Source organism: Natrix helvetica (genome assembly GCF_964273705.1).
Source record: "Natrix helvetica genome assembly, chromosome: 12".
Taxonomy (NCBI): Eukaryota; Metazoa; Chordata; class Lepidosauria; order Squamata; family Natricidae; genus Natrix; species Natrix helvetica.
In genome coordinates, this window is record NC_138556.1 from 2,738,368 (window position 1) to 2,757,048 (window position 18,681).

At 46.0% G+C, this 18,681-nt stretch overlaps 1 protein-coding gene across 1 annotated transcript in view; it reads right to left on the bottom strand.

Moving 5' to 3' along the window:
• Positions 1 to 465: 465 nt before the first annotated feature.
• The window catches only part of SMAD3 (SMAD family member 3), a 77,188-nt gene continuing 58,972 nt past the window's right edge, over positions 466 to 18,681 (bottom strand). The window contains exons 6-9 of the mRNA XM_081965226.1: positions 18,380 to 18,592; positions 16,529 to 16,666; positions 12,013 to 12,157; positions 466 to 7,033 (exon numbers count right to left, since the gene is read on the bottom strand). Of these exons, the coding sequence (XP_081821352.1) occupies positions 6,910 to 7,033; positions 12,013 to 12,157; positions 16,529 to 16,666; positions 18,380 to 18,592 (620 nt within the window). The 3' untranslated portion in view covers positions 466 to 6,909. The remainder of the gene's footprint in view (positions 7,034 to 12,012; positions 12,158 to 16,528; positions 16,667 to 18,379; positions 18,593 to 18,681) is intronic.

Here is an 18,681-nt window from a genome sequence, read left to right on the forward strand (position 1 = left end):
AAACCCCCTTTCCAGCCGGGCACAGCGCCATTCCCTGATCTAGAGATGTTCCGAAGGTGCTAAGCCGTGTGAGCACCTGTTCCCCCCCCCCCCCCATGGCTTGGTGCCTTCGGGTGATACTGCTAGGTTGGTGACTGGCGCTCTGCCTGGCCAGAGAGGGTTGTCCAAGGGGCTTATTTTCAGGGGAGGGCTTATATTTTTGCCCACCTGAAAAATATGGCATGGACTTATTTTCAGGACATGTCATATTTTCGGGGAAACACGGTACCTCCAAAGGAATGTTTAGGGAAGAGAATAACTGTAGTTCCCACAGCATGGCCTGTCCTGGTTGAAGCCGATGCCATCCCTCAGCCGGATTCACCTGGCTTCTAAAATGGGGGAGAAGGATTCATAAAAGTTTATTAGAAAGGGGGGGGGGAGCATCCCAGAACTTGAAATGTCACCTTAAGAAAAAAACAGGACACGGATGTTACAAAGCTTTTAATAGAAGCTAAAGGCCAACAAGCAATATACAGCGAAAAAGTACAAAACTTCGGGTGAAGAACATGTCGTAAGAGCTAAGAGAGAAGGCCACCATTTCTCAAGAAACCAAGAGCTGAACTCAACTTGCATCTAAGGTGGGAAGGAGACCTCTGGGTACTTTGAATGGTGCCAACCACCATCTTGTATCAAGGGCTCCTAATGGAAGGGTTCCACTAATGGAAACCCGTCTCAGCCCATTTGAGGCACAAGGACTCTTCCTGCATGCCAAGGTTAGATAAGGAGGCAGCTTTCCATGACTGCTCTCCTGTGCTGGGGAATTGCCTTTTCCCGCTGCCCGGCCTCCATGGCCCACAGCCTCAATCCGGTTAACCAAGAATCCTGGCCACTGTCAGTCTGATGGGGCTGGGATGTGGGGAGGACTTTGGCAAGGAAAACTGCTCCTACAGCTGCCATGGTAATCTCTCTAAGGTTGGCACCACACCGGCATGTCTGTAGAGATTCTCAGTCATCCAGGTCATAATTGTCTCAATTATTAATTTTTTTTCTTCAAAAGGCAACTGGAATGTTATTTCCATCGTCCCAACCATCCTGGCAGAACTGATAAAAGTTCTTGAAATATCTTCTTCCTCGGGGGGGAAAAGAATCCAGTTGCCTTAAAAAAAAAAAAAAAACTTTGAGACATCCCACCTGCATTGTCCACTCATCTTGGAGAGAGTCACACGCGTGGAAGACGTGTGCCCCAAGAGTGGCAGTCATCCCAGGCAACAGTGAATCAGGTGGACAGGGGCAAGCGCAATCCAATAGAAATTAAGTGCTTTGCGATCAAGACCAGTACTTTGCTACTTAGACCGACCTTTGTCTCTTTATTGTACTGTCTGAATCTACATGGGACGATATGCCTCTTGTCTAATCTTCCCCTAACTCTCTTGAACTTAAGAAGTATCTTGAGTGAATGTGGCTACTACATGAGTTGCATCAATAAATATATACCTGAAACCATGTTAAAACATTTTAACCACACCTTTCTACTGGAGAGGCTAATCATTTCTTACCCTACCCTAGAAAAAATTAAACACTGGTTCTGCCAGCCTCTTGAGGATTTAGTACAGAACTTTAAGACTTGTGGACTTCAACTCCCAGAATTCCCCAGCCAGCATGTTTGGACACCCCTGATTTAGAAGCATGGAGCTCAGTTTTAGAAGCCCTGTCACCCCTGCCCATCTGGAACACAACCAGCCTCCTGTCCAGTCAGGTCCCAACCAGCCCTGGCAAAAGAGGTCATCCAGGAATTGATCTCAAGGTAGCTTTGAACAGTTCTGCAGGGTCCTCCTTGAATTTTTACCCTTTGCTGGAGAGCTTCCAGCAGTCTCTTCGCTCCTAAAACTGCCAACTAGCCCCTTTTCAATCCTTTTGGGCAGTGAGGATGCTGCTCCCAAGCTCAATATAAAAAGAATGCACACCGCAGTTTGGCTCATTATCATACAAGGGGGGAAAAAGTGTTTTTATCAAAGTCAGTAAAATCCCAGTCCATGCTGGCCATCTGGACATGCCGGCCAGCAGCTGGGTAAGGTGAACGAGTCCAGTTCAGCTCATCAATAGTCCACAGAGGAAAAACCAAGGATGCCACAGCCAGGAGATTCCAGTCAAGGGGCCGATGTTGCATCTAAGGTCCTGCACGAAGTAAAAGTTCAGAAGCCGCGTGGTTTGGCACACACATGCATGTGCTCACAGCATCACCAGACAGCGTGGGGGAAGAGCCTCAGCCTGAAGAGGGGCCCAGCCCCAAGACAAGTTATACAAAGCCACCCAAAGGCACTGCTAGAAGATCAGCGCCTCCGAATCCCAAGAGAGTTAATTTTACCCGTTGCAAAGAGGAACTGGAGTAGCTGTCGTCCAATGCTTTCAATGTAGCACATAGGATGGCACATCACCACCAAGGCCCAAGCGTTGGTGATCCCTCCAAGGGACAACAGCAAAGAATCATATTTAGGAGAAGACCAACCAAGAGAGGCTTTTCAAAGTCAAAGGAAGTTACTTTCAACTGTCAACAAAAGCCCAAAGCATTTTCTCTGGAGCAATGTATGGGCTCCAGGGTCCCCCAAATTTTGTGGCGTTTCAATCAATGTAAACCTGAAAGGGGACAGGGACAGGGAGACTTAACATTATCTTAACAATCCTCTACTTTGCACAATATTGCCCGAGGCGTTTCTTGTGCTCTTCACACGGACATCCGGTCAGTAGACCAAAACGTTTCTCTCCAGTACGTAATGCTTCCAGGTTCCTTTAAAAAATATGCCTGCACCGCTGTGAAGTCACCAAGTCTTTCCTGGAAGTGCAGCTCCAGATACCCCAGTGAGGACTTTTCAAGATTTTGGCACTTGTGTGAGTTTCATGTTGTATGGCTTGTTTCGCAAACTTCCATTTCAGGTAGCAAGAAGCGGGTCAGCCAAAACATTTAGCTGGCTTTTTATCTGGAGAACAAGATTGGGTTCACCTATCTCTCTGCTATTCCTTGCTTAAATTACATTTTGTTGACTAAACTATGATTGGCTAGGTTTGCAGAATGCACCCACTTAAGTCGAGGCAAACCATGAAATGGCTTGTGTTACAAATGCAGCCTGATACTAGCAGGTTCCACTCAAGACCTGAAAGGGGGTCAGACCCACACCTGAGCAATAGCTTACCTGACTTGGCACCTGTTTCCCCAACTAAGGAGCCCAGGGAACTAGAACTGGATTCCCCTCTGCACAGTTTCCAAATTTCTACTAGGCAGCCTTTAACAAGGCACAAGGAATATTTTTAGCAGGTCGATGGATGGGGAAAATTAAATGCACTTAAGTATATTTTATTTTATGGCAGTTTCTGGACATTTCAACATCTAATTTGAAACATCAATTTAATACCAAACATCAATTTGAGATGATTTTTTTTCCTGTTTATACCTGAATAGAGTCTGGGTAAGTTCACATATACAGCTAAACTATGTTCTGTTGAATAAGCCACAATGGGTAGGTTTGGATATACTAAGCCAGCACTTCCCAAACTTGTATCTTCATTACCCAAAACTTCTTATCAGAAAATCCTCATTTAAATGTCCCTGTGAGGTCCCTGTGTTGTTAGCCAAAGAAAAACTGTTTTTACCCAATTTTGGGTAATTTACCCAAGTTTGGGAAGCATCATCCTAGCAACAACCAAATAATGTACACTATGCTTTAGCATAATCAACAAACACAACCTTAGGCTGGGATTTTTAATGACCAAATTTATCTAGCTCACATAGGATCTTCGACAAGATCTTCTCGCTTTTATTTGTAGAGCAAAGAGTTCAGTTGAAAATTTATTTTAAAATGTTATTTAAACTGCTTCTGAGAATTTTGCTGAACTATATTTCATGGGCATTTTGGTGGTTTGGTGTCCCAGGCTGTACGAAGCAAGAGTTGCAATCTATGGAAAACGTCTCACTTCTTCACTGAACGTAGTGAAACCAAGAGAGAGACATTTTCTAAAGAAACCTCTCCTGTTTGTGAAACTCTGAAAATGGTGATCATACCTCAGTTTTGTCAACAACGGAAAGAAAGATTTATGGGCAGGGAAATGATTTACCCTGCAGACTTATCACGCAGGACTGAATACAAAAAGGAACTCTTGAGAAATAAACTCTTGACTTGTGCAAAGTGGCTAATATGCTGAGTAAGAAAATATATATCTATGTATTTAAAACTATCTCTTAAAACTTTCTCTACTGTTCATGTGCAGACCTGCATAGGCTTTCCGAAATCTGTCCTTCCAGCAGTGAATAAGTAATCAAAAGCAGAATAGGTCTGCTTAATTGATCTGGGAGAGCCACACCATCCAATTATGACTGGGTTTGAGTGACCAGACCCTTCAACATAAAGAGGCCCACTCAAATTTGTAGAAATGTAGTGTTTCAAGGAGAGAACCTTAGAGAAAGTTAATCCCCTGCACCCAGAAATTAAGTTTTCACCATAAAGGACTTAATTACCCTAAAATTATCCAACAGGCTAGGATGCTCAGAACTCCCAGAGACAATATAAGCACAAACCCAGCATATCTGGAAGAAATAAAGGTCAGTGAAACAGCAACAGTTTTCCCTGGTCAGCTAGAACAGGGCTCTCCAACCCTGGCAACTTTAAGCCTGGCGGACTTCAACTCCCAGAATTCCCCAGTCAGTCACTTTTCATGTGCAGCTGGCTGGGGAATTCTGGGAGTTGAAGTTACCAAGGTTGAAGACTCCTGAACTAGAAGACACCAATGGCTAAAGCTGTACAGAACCCAGAGCAAAAATATTTCATCCTGGGGGCCTACAAAAATCTACACGGACCACATTTTTTTGAAAATAGCCTTCAAAAATGTCTTTGGGTTGATTGTTCCTACCAGCCACCATTGCTATAACTTTTTTTTAACAAAAAGCACACATACCACACACATACTGCAAGTTTTCTCTCCTTGGATGATTTAAAAGCATTTCTGAAATTCAAATATTCTATACGACATACTTTCGTATGGTTAGGGGTTTAAGGTTACTCTGAATTGTTAGAGAGTAGGATTCTATAAATGCAATTTTTAAGACAACTCTGACATTGCTCTGATATTGAAAGGTGGATTTAGCCCTACGAAAAATCCAACTGCGTTTTGGATGCTGCTCACAGATTACTCAGATTGAGAACAAGCCATTTTAGGCTCCTCTTTTTCCAAGAAAGCTCCATTCATTTTATGCCATGGGGCAGCCATTTCTGTTTCTGAATGCCAACAAGTTAATAATGAACTTCAAACAACCTGTCAAAACATGAATCTGAAATTTAAATGGCATTTCTTATTTGCATTCCCAAATATTTGCCAGTCGCCCACGCTGAACAGACATGCAACCTGTTCAAAACAGTTAAATGCTTTGAGTTACTTTACCACGAGGTATCTCAAATTGTGTTCTTCGGTATTGTTTTAGGGTTTTTAGGTTTTAATTAAAAGCTGCCCAATTCTGAAAGAAAATAATAGATTCCCAACTTCTGGGGACCAGTGAACAAGTTTGTTACCAAGTCTTGAGAATCGAGAAACAGGTCCAAATTTCTGAACAATTCCAGATGTGTTGACTGGCATGAATAACACTTGCTTCTGATCACAAAGATGCCACACATGGATTTTGCCTTCAATCATGAAGCGTACTAACCAGAATTACTGGCCACTGTAGAACCCTTGCAAGCGCATGCACGCACACACACACACACAAAACTGCTTTGAAGAACAGTAAGCAGGACTCCAAATCTGCTTACAGATGTTTGCTTAGTTACAAGAATCAAAACAGTAATAACTGTCAATTAAATCATCTGGGAGCCATGCTGTGGTCAGGCTGTGCCGATTTGATGGGTGGGAAAGATCCGTTTCGGCAGATGAGTCAAATGACCAAGGAGATCCTATTGATGAGGAAGGCGCGTAAGTTTCTCCTGGCTGAATTTGCTCCAGAAAGCTTCTAGCTGACGATCTTCTTCCCTTCCAGCTGATGCTTTGAGAGGCAGCTTTGGAAGCAGGACAGGCAAACGGGCTTTTCCGAAAGTTTCTCCTTCAGAGGTTCTTGAGAAGACAGGATCATGAGCCCAGCGGGACAGGGCAGAGGAAGCGGCAAGTTCCAAGCAAGTCCAAAGGAGAAGCAACTTTAAAACATGGACTGTAGGATGAGGGATGAGCTGGGGATGCTTGCCTTTAACCCAGGAGGTCTTAGCTCCGAGACCATCCCAGGGTCAGTTCAAGCAATCGTTTCATGCACGAGGCGGCAGCTCCTTCCTTGGGGCACGAGTCCTCTTCCTCTTCAATGAATGGCACCTCATCAGTCAGGGCTGCTGCAGATGAGGAGGAAAATCCCCTCCTCCAAACGGTTGGCAGAGGAAAACACACAGTCGCCAAAGTGGATGCTCAAAAAGAAATATTAGAAGATGCCTCTGTTCTTCTCCCCATGGGCCCGGTACAATGTGGACATTCTCACACGAAGAGGTAGGAAGGAGGAAGGGCAAGGAGGAGGCAGAACCATTTCCTTGCTCTCTAGCCTCCCAAGAATTGTTGCCAAGGGCCACCCTGTCTCGCAAAGCCCATCAGCCACAGCCTCTCCTAAATTAGAAATCCAAGCTGTCAATGTAGCCGAGGCTCTCCTCCAGTGGCCCACAGTAGGACCGGCCTGAGCATCTCAAAGCTTTGGGTGGATCCTGTGAACGTGTGAACGTTATGAAGAAGTCTTTGCTCCTATCAAGGATACCAAACAAAATCTTTCACTGGACAGAAGAAAGGGCCGGGCCTTGGGAGGACACAGCCGCTACCCTAAATTCTTGTTTCCGTTCTGTTTTTTGTACATTGCCAAGGAAGAGGCTGAGCTATTTTGTCCCTACTCAAGATTTGACCTGGTTCCACCTTCCTCCTCCTTTAAGAGACGCTGGAGCAGCGGATGCTCGGGGAGCCCATTTGCGTCAAGACCTTATCCAGCCACTGCAAGGGGCCATTCAGGTGGAGCTCGATCCAGCAGGGAGTGCTTGTGACCGTCTGCCTCCTGGAATGGAAACACAGAGAGGATCATTGTATCTCCACGAGAACATGGAGGAGAGGAGAGGCCCAAAACCCAAACCCAGAATCGTCTCTCTTCCTCCTGATCAGCAGAAGCAGATTAATCTCACCCGGTTGAGGCTGGGCAGGTCAAGAAGCACACATTATGGGCTTTATTGTTAAGTTAGACACACACACACTCACACCCATAAAAGCTGCACCTACCATATTTTTCAGAGTATAAGACGCACCTTTTCCCCCCAAAAAAGAGGGTGAAAATCTGGGTGCGTCTTATACACTGAATACAGCATTTTTGGCCTCCCGAAACCCCGTCCCCATTGCAAAAATGGACATGCATAGCCTTTAGGAGGCTTCCAGAGTGCTCCTGGGGCCTGGGGAGGGCAAACACGAGTGAAAAACGGGCCATTTTTTGCTCATTTTTACCTCCCCAGCCCCCAGGAGCACTCTACAACCCTCCTAAAGGCTATATACGCCTTTTTTTTTTTTTCAAAAACTGGCTGGTTTTTGCTCATTCCCCCCCAGCACTTTGCAAAAAAATGAGGCATGCAGAGGGATTCGGAGGCTGCAAAGTGCTCCTGAGGGCTGGAAAGGGTAAAAACAAGCAGAAAATGGCCCGTCTTTTGCTCGCTTTTGCCCCCCCCCCCCAGTCCCCAGGAGCACTTTGCAGGACTTTCAAACTCTCTGCATGCCCTGTTTTTGGCAAAAAATTGAAAACTCTTGGTGCATCTTATACGGTAGTTTCCCTCTATCTCCACTTATGCTGAACAAAATCAAGATGGTTTTTTTGAGTTCATCTCTGATGCTTTCCTCTTTGGATGCTTCTGATCTCTGGATTCTCAGGATTTAACAGATTAACAGAGTTGGAAGGAACTTTACAGGAATAAAGGGCATCTAGTCCAACCCCCCCATCCAAGCAGACCCTACACCCTTGATGGCGAACCTATGGCACGTGGGCCACAAGTGGCACACAGAACCATTTGTCAGGGCACACGAGGTGTTGCCCTGTCAGATGGCCAGTGCACATGTGCGCGCTGGCCAGCTGACTTTGGCCTTCTTTTGAGGCCATTTTTCACCCTCCGGAGGCTTGAAAATCCAGCCCTACAGGCAAACCGGAAGTTCAGGAACGTACTTCCAGTTTGCTTGTGGGGCCAGTTTTAGCCCTCCGGAGTCTTCAGGGGCCTTCAGGAAGCTTCTCTGAAAGCTCCGAAGGGCAAAAAATGACCCTATGAGAAAACTGGAAGTCCGGTTTGTCCACAGAGAGGGCTCTGCATGGCACCTGTGACACAAGTGCCATAAGTTCGCCATCACGGGGCTAGAAGACCTCCAAGGTCCCTTCCAAACCTATTGTATGTTCTAAATAATGAAATAGTCTCCTTGTTTAGGGCATTAGAAGGAAGAAGGGGGCGCTCCTCCGGCCAAGAACTTGGCTAGATGCTTCCAAGATGGACACTATTCAGATCTGGAGCAACAAAGGTGTTTTGGGTTTGGCCTGGGCATCCTTCCCGTATCCCTTGGCAGCTTCTTAGAGGAGCCGGGCATTTTCCTAGGCATGCACGAGAGCCACGCAGCTCAGAAGAATGGCTGTTTAAATTCAGGAGGCATCTCAGAGACATCCACAGGCTGCTTACACACATCTTCTTAACACCAGTGGCAACTCAAGCAGGCATTTTCCCAGCTCCTTTCCGAAGCGGCTAATAGATGCACTGAGGAGTCCTGCGCCAGATCCCAAGCACCTATGCCACTGGCTCCAAGTACTCTACAGGATTGGCAGGGACCTTGGTGATCATATAATCCAGTCTTCTGCCCACTGGAGAAGTCCCTCCTTGCTCCCTGGGACAACTGAGTCAAAGGAGGCTACTGTAAAGCCCCTGCCCCTTGCTCTGTTCCTGGGTGCATCCTGCTAAAGCAGGGGTATCCAAACTTGGGAACTTTAAGACTTGTGGACTTCAACTCCCAGAATTCCCCAGCCAGCCATGCTGGCTGGGGAATTCTGGGAGTTGAAGTCCACAAGTCTTAAAGTTCCCAAGTTTGGACACCCCTGTGCTAAAGGGAAGAGGGAGAGAGTCCCGTCTGGGAGAAGATCAGACAGGGACCCTTCTCTCCCCATCTCCCACTGCATTAAACTCGCAGTACTGGGTGGAACCTAAAAGATGTAAGATTTATGATAGATAAAAGCCAGGTCTTCTTGACATCCCAGGCATTGGCTGTTCCCAGATGCTGAGATGGGAGCTGTGCAAATGGCTTTAAGAGGCCTTTGCACCAAGTCCAGGCCGCTGTCTCGATGGCCACTGACAACCTCAGGAACCCCCTGCAGCATTCCTTGAATACCAGTTGTGGCTGGAAGAACAATAGAGGAGGAAGCCCATCGCCTTCCGGTTCTGTTTCCTGAAAGATCAGGCGGGGGCTACGTGACTCAGACACCCAAGCCAGGGGGCCTTCAGCTTGGTCCAGCCACCCATGTGCTTTGCAAGTGCCAGGGAGCGGGAGGCCGGCTGGCCATGCTTAGCCAGGTATGTCACCCCACTGGGCATCCTGCTGTGAGATTCCGTGAGAGTCAGAGACTGAAATGCCTCGGAAGGGAATTGAGTGCTCCTAAACTCTCAATCTGCCCTGGTCCAAGAGCATCTCTATCCACCTTCTGACACAGTTGGGGAAATAATTCTGCAAAGATCCTGCTGGGGCATTTGGGCAATGAGACAGAGAGAGAGGAGAGAGAAAGGGAGAAAGGAAGAGAGAGAGAGGGGAGAGAGAGAAATGGAAGGAGGAAGAGAGAGAGAGAGTGGAAAGAAAGGGAAAGAGAAAGGAGAGAGAAAGGGAGAAAGAAAGAGAGAGAGAGAACAGGAGAAAGCAAGTCAGAGAGAGGAGAGGGGGGAGAGAAAGGGAGAAAGGAAAAAAGAGAAGAGGGAAAGGGAGAAAGAAGAGAGAGAGGAGAGGAAAGAAAGGGAAAGAGAGGAGAGAGAAAGGGAGAAAGAAAGAGAGAGTGGGAGAGAAAGGGAGAAAGGAGAGAGAGAAGAGAGAGAGGAAAGAAAGGGAAAGAGAGGAGAGAGAACAGGAAAAAGCAAGTGAGAGAGAGGAGAGAGGGGGAGAGAAAGGGAGAAAGAAAGAGAGGAGGAGAGAAAGGGAGAAAGGAAGAGAGAGAGAGGGGAGAGGAAGAAAGGAGAGAGAGAAGAGAGAGAGGAAAGAAAGGGAAAGAGAGGAGAGAGAACAGGAGAAAGCAAGTGAGAGAGAAGAGATAGGGGGAGAGAAAGGGAGAAAGGAAAAGAGAGAGAGGAGAGAGAAAGGGAGAAGGGAGAGATAGATGAGAGAGAGAGGAAAGAAAAGGAAAAAGAGGGGGAGAGAAAGGGAGAAAGGAAGAGAGAGAGAGAGGAGAGAGATAAGGGAGAAAGGAGAGAGAGGGGAAAGAAAGGGAAAGAGAGGAGAGAGAAAAGGAGAAAGAAAGAGAGAGAGAGGAGAGAGCAAGGGAGAAAGGAAGAGAGAGAGAATAGAGGAGAAAAAGAGGGAGAGAGAATGAAAGAGAGAGGAGAGAAAGGGAGAGGAGAGGGGGGGAAGAGAGAGAGAGACCACTTCTGCTGACCCCACCCAGCATCCTTAACCAGAGGAGAGCAACATTTACTCTAATCTGGCTGCAGAGGCTGCTCTGCCCCAGAGTGACTCCTCCAAAGAGACGTAGCAGAAAAGCCCAAGGAGAGATTCCTCCAAGGGGGGAGAGGGAGGGAGGGAGGGAGGGGAGCATCCCTGGCTGGCCTGGGATGGAGACCAAGGGATACAAGGCCCGGCTGACCCCTGCTTCACATGCAGCCGGGAGCCACTTGCAATGCACAAGCACAGAACGTGCTCCGGCCAGCTGTCTCTTCTCAAGAGTCCTCCCAGCCCCACCCAAGGCGGCAGTGGCAGCAGCGTGCACATCTGGAGCTCATTAGACACCCTGGCCATCGGCCAAGGCCCAAAGCAGCCTGAGCAGAGAGCAAGCCAAGAGCAAAACAAGATGGACTCCAGACATCTGGAGGAGCTGCGAGAGGTAATGTGAGAGGTCTGGGCGCCCACTCCTTCCCTGGCCGAGATGGGAAGCAACGCTGGGAAGCCACAGCTGCTGCCTGTTCCCAGGAGCCGATGGAAGCAGGGCCAGGATTCCCCTCCTTGCCTCCCCTCCCCACTGGCAGAGACACTTCCTTTCTGGGGTCCTTGCAGACGGCAGAGTCTTGGCCCTGTGCTTTCCCCACTTGGTACAACCCAAACCATGCATTCAACTGTCACTTTCCAACCTCGGGGCCTCTTCCCATCTACCTCCCTGTACAAATCCCTTCCTGCCCTCCAACTCCCTAAATGGCCATCATAAAGAGGGCAACATCCGGCGCTCCGAACGGCAGCTGACACCCTTCCTTCTGGCATCACCTCAAGGACCACGTTGGGGCCCTGCTTGTCATCTCTCTGCCTCTTCACCCAGCCATCTCAAGGCCCAGGAATAACAGAAGACCAGCGTTGGAAAGGACCTTGGAGGTCTTCTAGTCCACCCGCCTGCTCAAGCAGGAGACTCTCTACTGTTCCAGACAAGTAGCTCTCCAGCCTCTTCTTAAAAGCCTCCAGTGATGCAAGCGCCCACAACTTCTGGAGGCAACTTCTGTTCCACTGGTGAAATATTCCCCCTATTAGAAAGTTTCTCCTTAATTCCAGGTTACTTCTCTCCTTGATTAGTTTCCATCCATTGTCCCTTGTCTGGCCTTCAGGTGATTTCAAAAATAGATTGACTTGGATTTCTTTGTGGCAGCCCCTCAAATATTGGAAGGCTGCTATCATGTCCCCCCTGCTGCTTCTTTTCACTAGACCAGATACACCCAATTCCCGCAAATGTTTGTATGCTTTCGCCTTCAGCCCCTCCAATCCAACAGGAGCTGAGGACTCGGGAAGCCCCCGTAATTTTGGGGCCCCCCCAGAGCTCCCCTTCCATTCCGTGACTGAAATGCTGACCTGTACTCGGCTCCCCAGCCCTTGACGAAGCTCATCCGGATGGTGCACATGCGTGTCAGCTGGTAGACGGCCTCGAAGCCCTGGTTGACGGACTGAGCCAGGAGGGCTGCGAATTCCTGGTTGTTAAATATCTTCAAGTTACACCCTGTGGAAGACAGAAAACGGGCACAGTAAGAGGGCCAACGTTAGAAGGTATTTCCCGAACAGCATCCTCAGGTGCTCGTCTCCTTCAGTAGCCCACCAGAGACAAGACACAACACTCCCTGTTAGATACTTATACCAACTACAGTGGTTTCCACCCAGGTCCTTGCTCCGCCGGGGTTTAATTCTATGGGTCAAAGGGTCTGACAGCTCCCTATAAAAGCTCCCTATCAACCTTCGCTGGATTGTTCTCACTTGTTGTGTTATAATAAAGAGCTGTTGTTACCGTTAAGCCTGTCTGTGCCTATCCATTACCCAATCTAACACTCTCCTTCAAGGTTGCTGAAACAGACATCCAAAACTCTAGAATTTTTTAAAAAATGGAGGGCCTCTTATTTTCTGAAAAGCAGGCCACCTTCTTTCAACAGCAGATTTCCCATTCAATAATCCATCAAGAGCTGCTTGTTCACAATGCGAGGTTTGCAAAGCTGCAAGGTACACATTAGTATTTGCTCTGCTAGCAAACGGATAAATGCCAAAGAGCTGTGATATCATAATAGATGAATTTGGTTAGTTGCTGGGTTAATAAAATTGTAAGAGGCCACCTTGGACATCAAACAGGGATATTAATCATTATGAATGTTAGCTATTCACTAGGGTCAGAAGTTATCAGAAAGTCAGATAAACTTTTAAAGCTTTTAATTTATTTTGTAAAAAAATCCCAACTCTACTTTGTGTTTCTGTAAACAGAAAGTGTACAGAAAGTTGGACCATAAGGAAGGCTGAGCACCAAAGAATGGAGGCCTTTGAACTCTGGTGCTGGAGAGGACTCCTGCGAGTCCCTTGGACTGCAAGGAGATCCAACCGGTCAGTCCTAGAAGAGATCAACCCTGACTGCTCTTTAAAAGGCCAGATCCTGAAGAGGAAACTCAAGTACTTTAGCCACCTAATGAGAAGGAAGAAGGACTCCCTGGAGAAGAGCCTCATGCTGGGAACGATGGAGGGCAAAAGAAGAAGGGGACGGCAGAGAAGGAGGTGGCTGGATGGAGTCACTGAAGCAGTCGGCATGAGCTTCAATGGACTCCGGGAGATGGTAGAGGACAGGAAGGCATAGAGGAATGTTGTCCATGGGGTCACAATGAGTCGGACATGACTTCGCAACTAACAACAACAACACAAGAAATAATGACAGCTGTTTTGGAATGTAGGGAGGCCAGAATATGGAATAACAAGAGTTGGAAGGGACCTTGGAGGTCTTCTATTTCAACCTCCTGCTCAAACAGGAAACCATATCTGGACAAGTAACTATCCAATCTCTTCTAGAAAGCCTCCAGTGAGGGAGCACCTACAACTTCTGAAGGCAATTGATTGGTTGATTGCTCTCACCATTAGTGTTAGGGTTAGGGTTCCTTCTATGTTGGATCACTCTTTGATTAGTTTCCATCTATTGTTCCTTATCTTAGCGCCTGGCCCTCTGCAAAATAGTGCAACCCCTTGTCTTTGTAAAATCCCTCACATATTGGAAGACTGCTATCATGTCTTCCCTAGTCCTTCTTTTCATTAAACTAGACATCCCCAATTTCTGCAACTGTTCCTCATATGATTTAGCCTCCAGTCCCTTAATCATCTTTGTTGCTTTTCTCTGCACTCTTTCTAAAGTCTCAACATCTTTTTTTATATTTTGGTGACCAGAACTGGATGCAGGATTCCAAGTGTGGCCTTACCAAGGCATTATAAAGTGGTATTAACACTTCACGTGATCTTCTATCCCTCTGTTTATGTAGCCTAGGACTGTGTTGGCTTTTTTGGCCTTGATTGCAGATCAGCTACTTTTGGGAGCTGGTTCAGGGTCTGAGCTCTCTTGCATGCTTCAGCCCTGAACCATCTCCAAAAAACAGCAAGGCCAGAGTTACGCTGACATGGAAGAGCAAGAGATACAACATTCCTGGGTTAAAACCACACACAAACAGCTCTTTCTCAAATTAAACGCCACAAAGAAATCTTTGCGATTGCAGTTCATGCGGTCTGCAGCACAAGGCTTTCCCCAAGCCAGCTGTGTATTTCTAGCACTTTTATCGCTTTTTGGATCTCAAGAGACAACACTTTCATCTTTCAAGTGCATCTTCAGTCATAAGACCACGTGTTTTAAAATATTCAAAGCAAGCTGTTTCTTATTTCTAAATTGGTTAAGCTTTTCACAAACAAAAGAAGAAAACAAAAAACTAGCAAACAGTGGAGTAGGATAGATAACTCTGAGAAAGAAAAAAAGGTTTCTACTAAGCTAAAACTGTTCTATTTATTACTGTTGGGAATCTGTAAAATGATGGAATACAGGAAGTCCTCTAGTTACAACACCAGGGGACCACATAGCTTGGCCACAGCAATCCAGGCAGTCCCAGCTGTCGTGGTAATCCCAAAACACCTGGGTCATTAAATGGAAGCAGAGAGAAATCCCTTCATAACTTCAAACAGTCGCTGAATGAATGGCCATAACTCAAGGACTACCTGCTTTGCTTTCCTACTTTAATGTTCATCTAAAGTAATTCATGTCAGCTTCAACAGGAACTGAGACTTATCTGATCCATCAGGACAGACAACTTCTGACAAAGGGGATTTAACCAAGAAATCCAAAAACTGCTTGGCGACTAAAACTCTCTTTCTTAAAGTGAAACGAGACGGGCGTTTCAAACTGAGCTTCTTTTGTGGAAGACGTTCAGATTTGGATGCGTGTCATAAAACCGATAGCAGTATTTGGTCTTTTGAAGATTCCCTGCATGAGCCCAGCTAGCCAAATATTCTAAGGAAGATTTTGAGCCATGTGAGAATATAGAGATTGATTGCAAGGAAAAAGAAAAGCAAGGTGTTGTTATCTAGATGTACTGTATTTTTCGGAGTATAAGATGCACCTTTTCCCCCCTTAAAAGAGCGTGGAAATGTTGGTGCTTCTTATACACTGAATACAGCCATTTTTGGCCTCCCGAAGCCTGGCCCCCATATTCTATTTTTGTGAAAAATAGGCAAAAAATAGGCCATTTTTTGCAAAAACGGGGTCGTTTTTCCCTTCCCCAGCCTTGCTGAAACCTGCAGAATGCTTCTGGGGGCCAGGAAGGACAAAACTTTTCTTTCTTTCTTATTTTTAAAAATAGTTTTTATTAAACATTTTAATCTTTAAAAGCAGAAAGAAAAACACAACACGAAAAAACAAAAAACAAAACATACGTAACAATATAAAGTAATTATACAGCCTTCTGTATCGTTGTATTGTATTTCACGTTTAGCCTTTATAGTTCTCCATTCTGCATTGCCTTCCTATGATTTTACCTTGTCCAATAATATAATAGCAGTAGTACTAACACTTATAATAACATTAATTGTTCATATCACCATTATATTTACATTCTCTATTTTCTGTTTTGGCTTCTGTTTTCTAGCCACTTTTTTTTCTTACTTACGTCTTCGAAATCTTGGTGCGTCTTATACATCGGTCCATCTTATAGTCCAAAAAAGACTATCAGTTGTGCGTACACGTGTTGACTGCAGTGCCAATACATCTGAAGGATACCAGTTGGTTTAATCCAGGAGTGGGCAACGATGGAAACTGTATGAGCTGAGGACTTGCCCAGAATTCCCAACTTCTCTGAACTGAAATTTGCTTGCCATAGTTGCTCACTTCTGGCCTATAATCCGAGAACTGCCCCTTATTCAGAGATTCTTAGGCATAATTCTCCTTGCAATTCCAGGCCATGCAAAAAACCTCCTTCTAATTCTCCATCACACCCAACAACAGAGCTATCAACTAGTTTAAACTGATCCAAAAAGGTGATGAATGCAAATTGTTTTGCAAAACTGGATAAGGTCTTCCAGAAAACCCAAGTTCTTGAAGAGTCAAATCTTACATTCAACATGCCAACATGGACTTTTAAGAACAACAACATGGTCTCAAATCTTATTGTTTGTGTTTCATTCTTCCTAGATGTGGCAGCTAATTTGGGGAGGGGGAAAAGAAAGAAGGAGACCGAGAGACAGAGACAGACAGACAGAGACAGAGATAGAGAGACACAGAGAGAAACACAGAGAGACAGAGACAGAGACAGACAGACAGAGACAGAGAGAAAGAGAGACAGACAGAGAGTGAGAGACAGAGACAGCCAGACAGAAGCAGAGACAGTGAGATAGAGAGACAGAGAGAGAGAGAGAAAGAAAGACACACAGAGAGAGACAGAGACAGAGACAGAATCTCCTATGGAAATCCTACTGTGGTTCTCAACTGCACAGATTCTCTGCCACAGAGTCAGTCCTCTGAGCCAACTCATTGGACAGAAGTGACAGAGAAAGGCATAAGACACAAAAGGGAAGCAGAGTCAAAATAAATTACCTGGTGGTATTTTGCACACGGTGGCTGGGTGCCAGCCATAACGCTGGTTGCAGTTGGGGGACTGGACAAATATGGCACTGTCACTAAGGCACTCGGCAAAAACTTCCCCTCCAATGTAATACAGCCTCACTCCTCTCCCTAGAAAACACAAGTTCAGCATCAGGTCAGCAAAGAAGACAAAGAGTTCCATCTCTTTTTGAAAGCCCAGAAGGATTCCTTTGGGTCTTCCCTCCCTCCCTCCCTCCCCGGCACCAAGAGGCACCGAAGATCTTTGCAACCTTCTTCCAAAAAGCAACTTATGTGGTGCTTTGTAACCTATCTTGACTATGTCTATGGAGAGTCTTAATCACCCAGGTCGTGGTTGTCCCAAAGGTGTTTTTCTTCTCTCTACATGGCCATCAAGATATCCCAAAGGTGTTTTTTTAGAAGGCAAGTGGACTTTCTTGCTTTTTCCTTCAAAACATCCAGAACTGAAGAAGCTTCTTGGATGAGAGGTGAAACATTTTCAAGGAAAAATCAAGAAAGTCCACTTGCCTTCTAAAAAAACACCTTTGGGATATCCTGAGCAGGGGTGAAATTCAGAAATTTCTGACAGGTTCTGGAGAACTGGTAGTGGAAATTTTGAGTAGTTAGGAAAACCGGCAAATACCACCTCTGGCTGGCCCCAGGGTGGGGAGGGAATGGAGATTTTGCAATATCTTTCCCCTGCCACGCCCACCAAGCCACGCCCACAGAACGGGTAGTAAAAAAAAATTGAATTTCACCACTGATCCTGAAGGCCACGCAGTGAGAAGTCTGGGCTGAATTATCTATCTTGGGTCACCACGGGAGGAGAAATTGAGAGCTGGACAGAAGTTGACCCCTCTGCATCCCAGGGACAGGCAATTTGATGCCGCTCAGGAATTTGGGGCTTCCGTTCTCACCAACGTGGCTAAAGGCTGATGGGAAGTATAGTCTGAAACATCTGGAATGTGCCTTCTCTGTGCTGTAGTCACTACCACATGCAAGTTATCTTAGGCCATAAGTTGCTTTCTAATAAGTCAGCCCCCTTTTCTGTAGCCTCCAGGAAGAGGCGCTGATGGAAATTCCATTATTTAAAAAGTCCAAAACTGATGAAATCACTACAGCTGGAACAAAGTTTGTTTGGGTTTTTTTTGGAATCTCCAAAGCATGGCAGTTCTACTTAATTCCCTCTGTTCATTGACTCCAAGAAATTGCTTCCTGCTGGAAAAAAATGTTATGATTTGTTCACATGACTCAAAAAGAGCACCACTAAGAAACACAACTTTTTCAGAATTGGATAGGACATTTTGAGAGACTGGTTGGTAAAGTCATTGCTCTCATCCTATGGAAGAAAGTCCAGCTTTCCATTTGTGTTGGTGAGAGAGCCAGCTGTAATAAACAGAGTTAAAGAGCATGCCTGTATGAAAATCACAGAAAAGTTGATGCCTTCCAAACATTAAGTTTATTATATAAACAAGAAAGATAATAAAGCCAGACAGCCTGTAATTAAATATGCAGCATTACTTTAGAAAGGGGTAGGGAACTATGGCCCCTTTAAAACCTGTGGACTTCAACTCCCAGAATTCCTGAGCCGGTCTGGCAAGTATGGCCCCTTTATGATCTGTGGACTTCAACTCCCAGAATGCCTGAGAAGAATTCTGGGAGTTGAAGTCCACAGATCATAAAGGGGCCATAGTTCCCCACCCCCAACTTAAGGTAAGCAAAAAAGCTATGTGTGTCCTAAAGGCTAAACTCTCCTGGCTGAGTTGTTTAGGCAGGGCCTGAGACCCTTCCACCCCCCACCCCTCTTTCCAGCCCCCTCCCCAAAGACAAGGTGATGGAGGCTACCAATGTGCCGCCTGGTGAGCTCCACTGCTGCGTTGCGGTTGACATTGGAAAGCAGGCCAAGGCAGAAGCGTTCCGAATTTGATGGGTCCGTGAAACCATCCACGGTCATTGAAGGCTGAGAAGCGTGGAATGTCTCTCCCACTCGCTGGTTGAGCTCATAATAGGAAATGGAACACCAGAAGGCAGGTTCACAGTAGGTGACCGGCTGGAGATCTGCAAAGAAAAAAGTGGAGAGGATAATCTTTGCTTCTTCTCACATGTACAGTTTTGCCAGCAGCTTAAAAATGTGTGCAGGTAGTCCT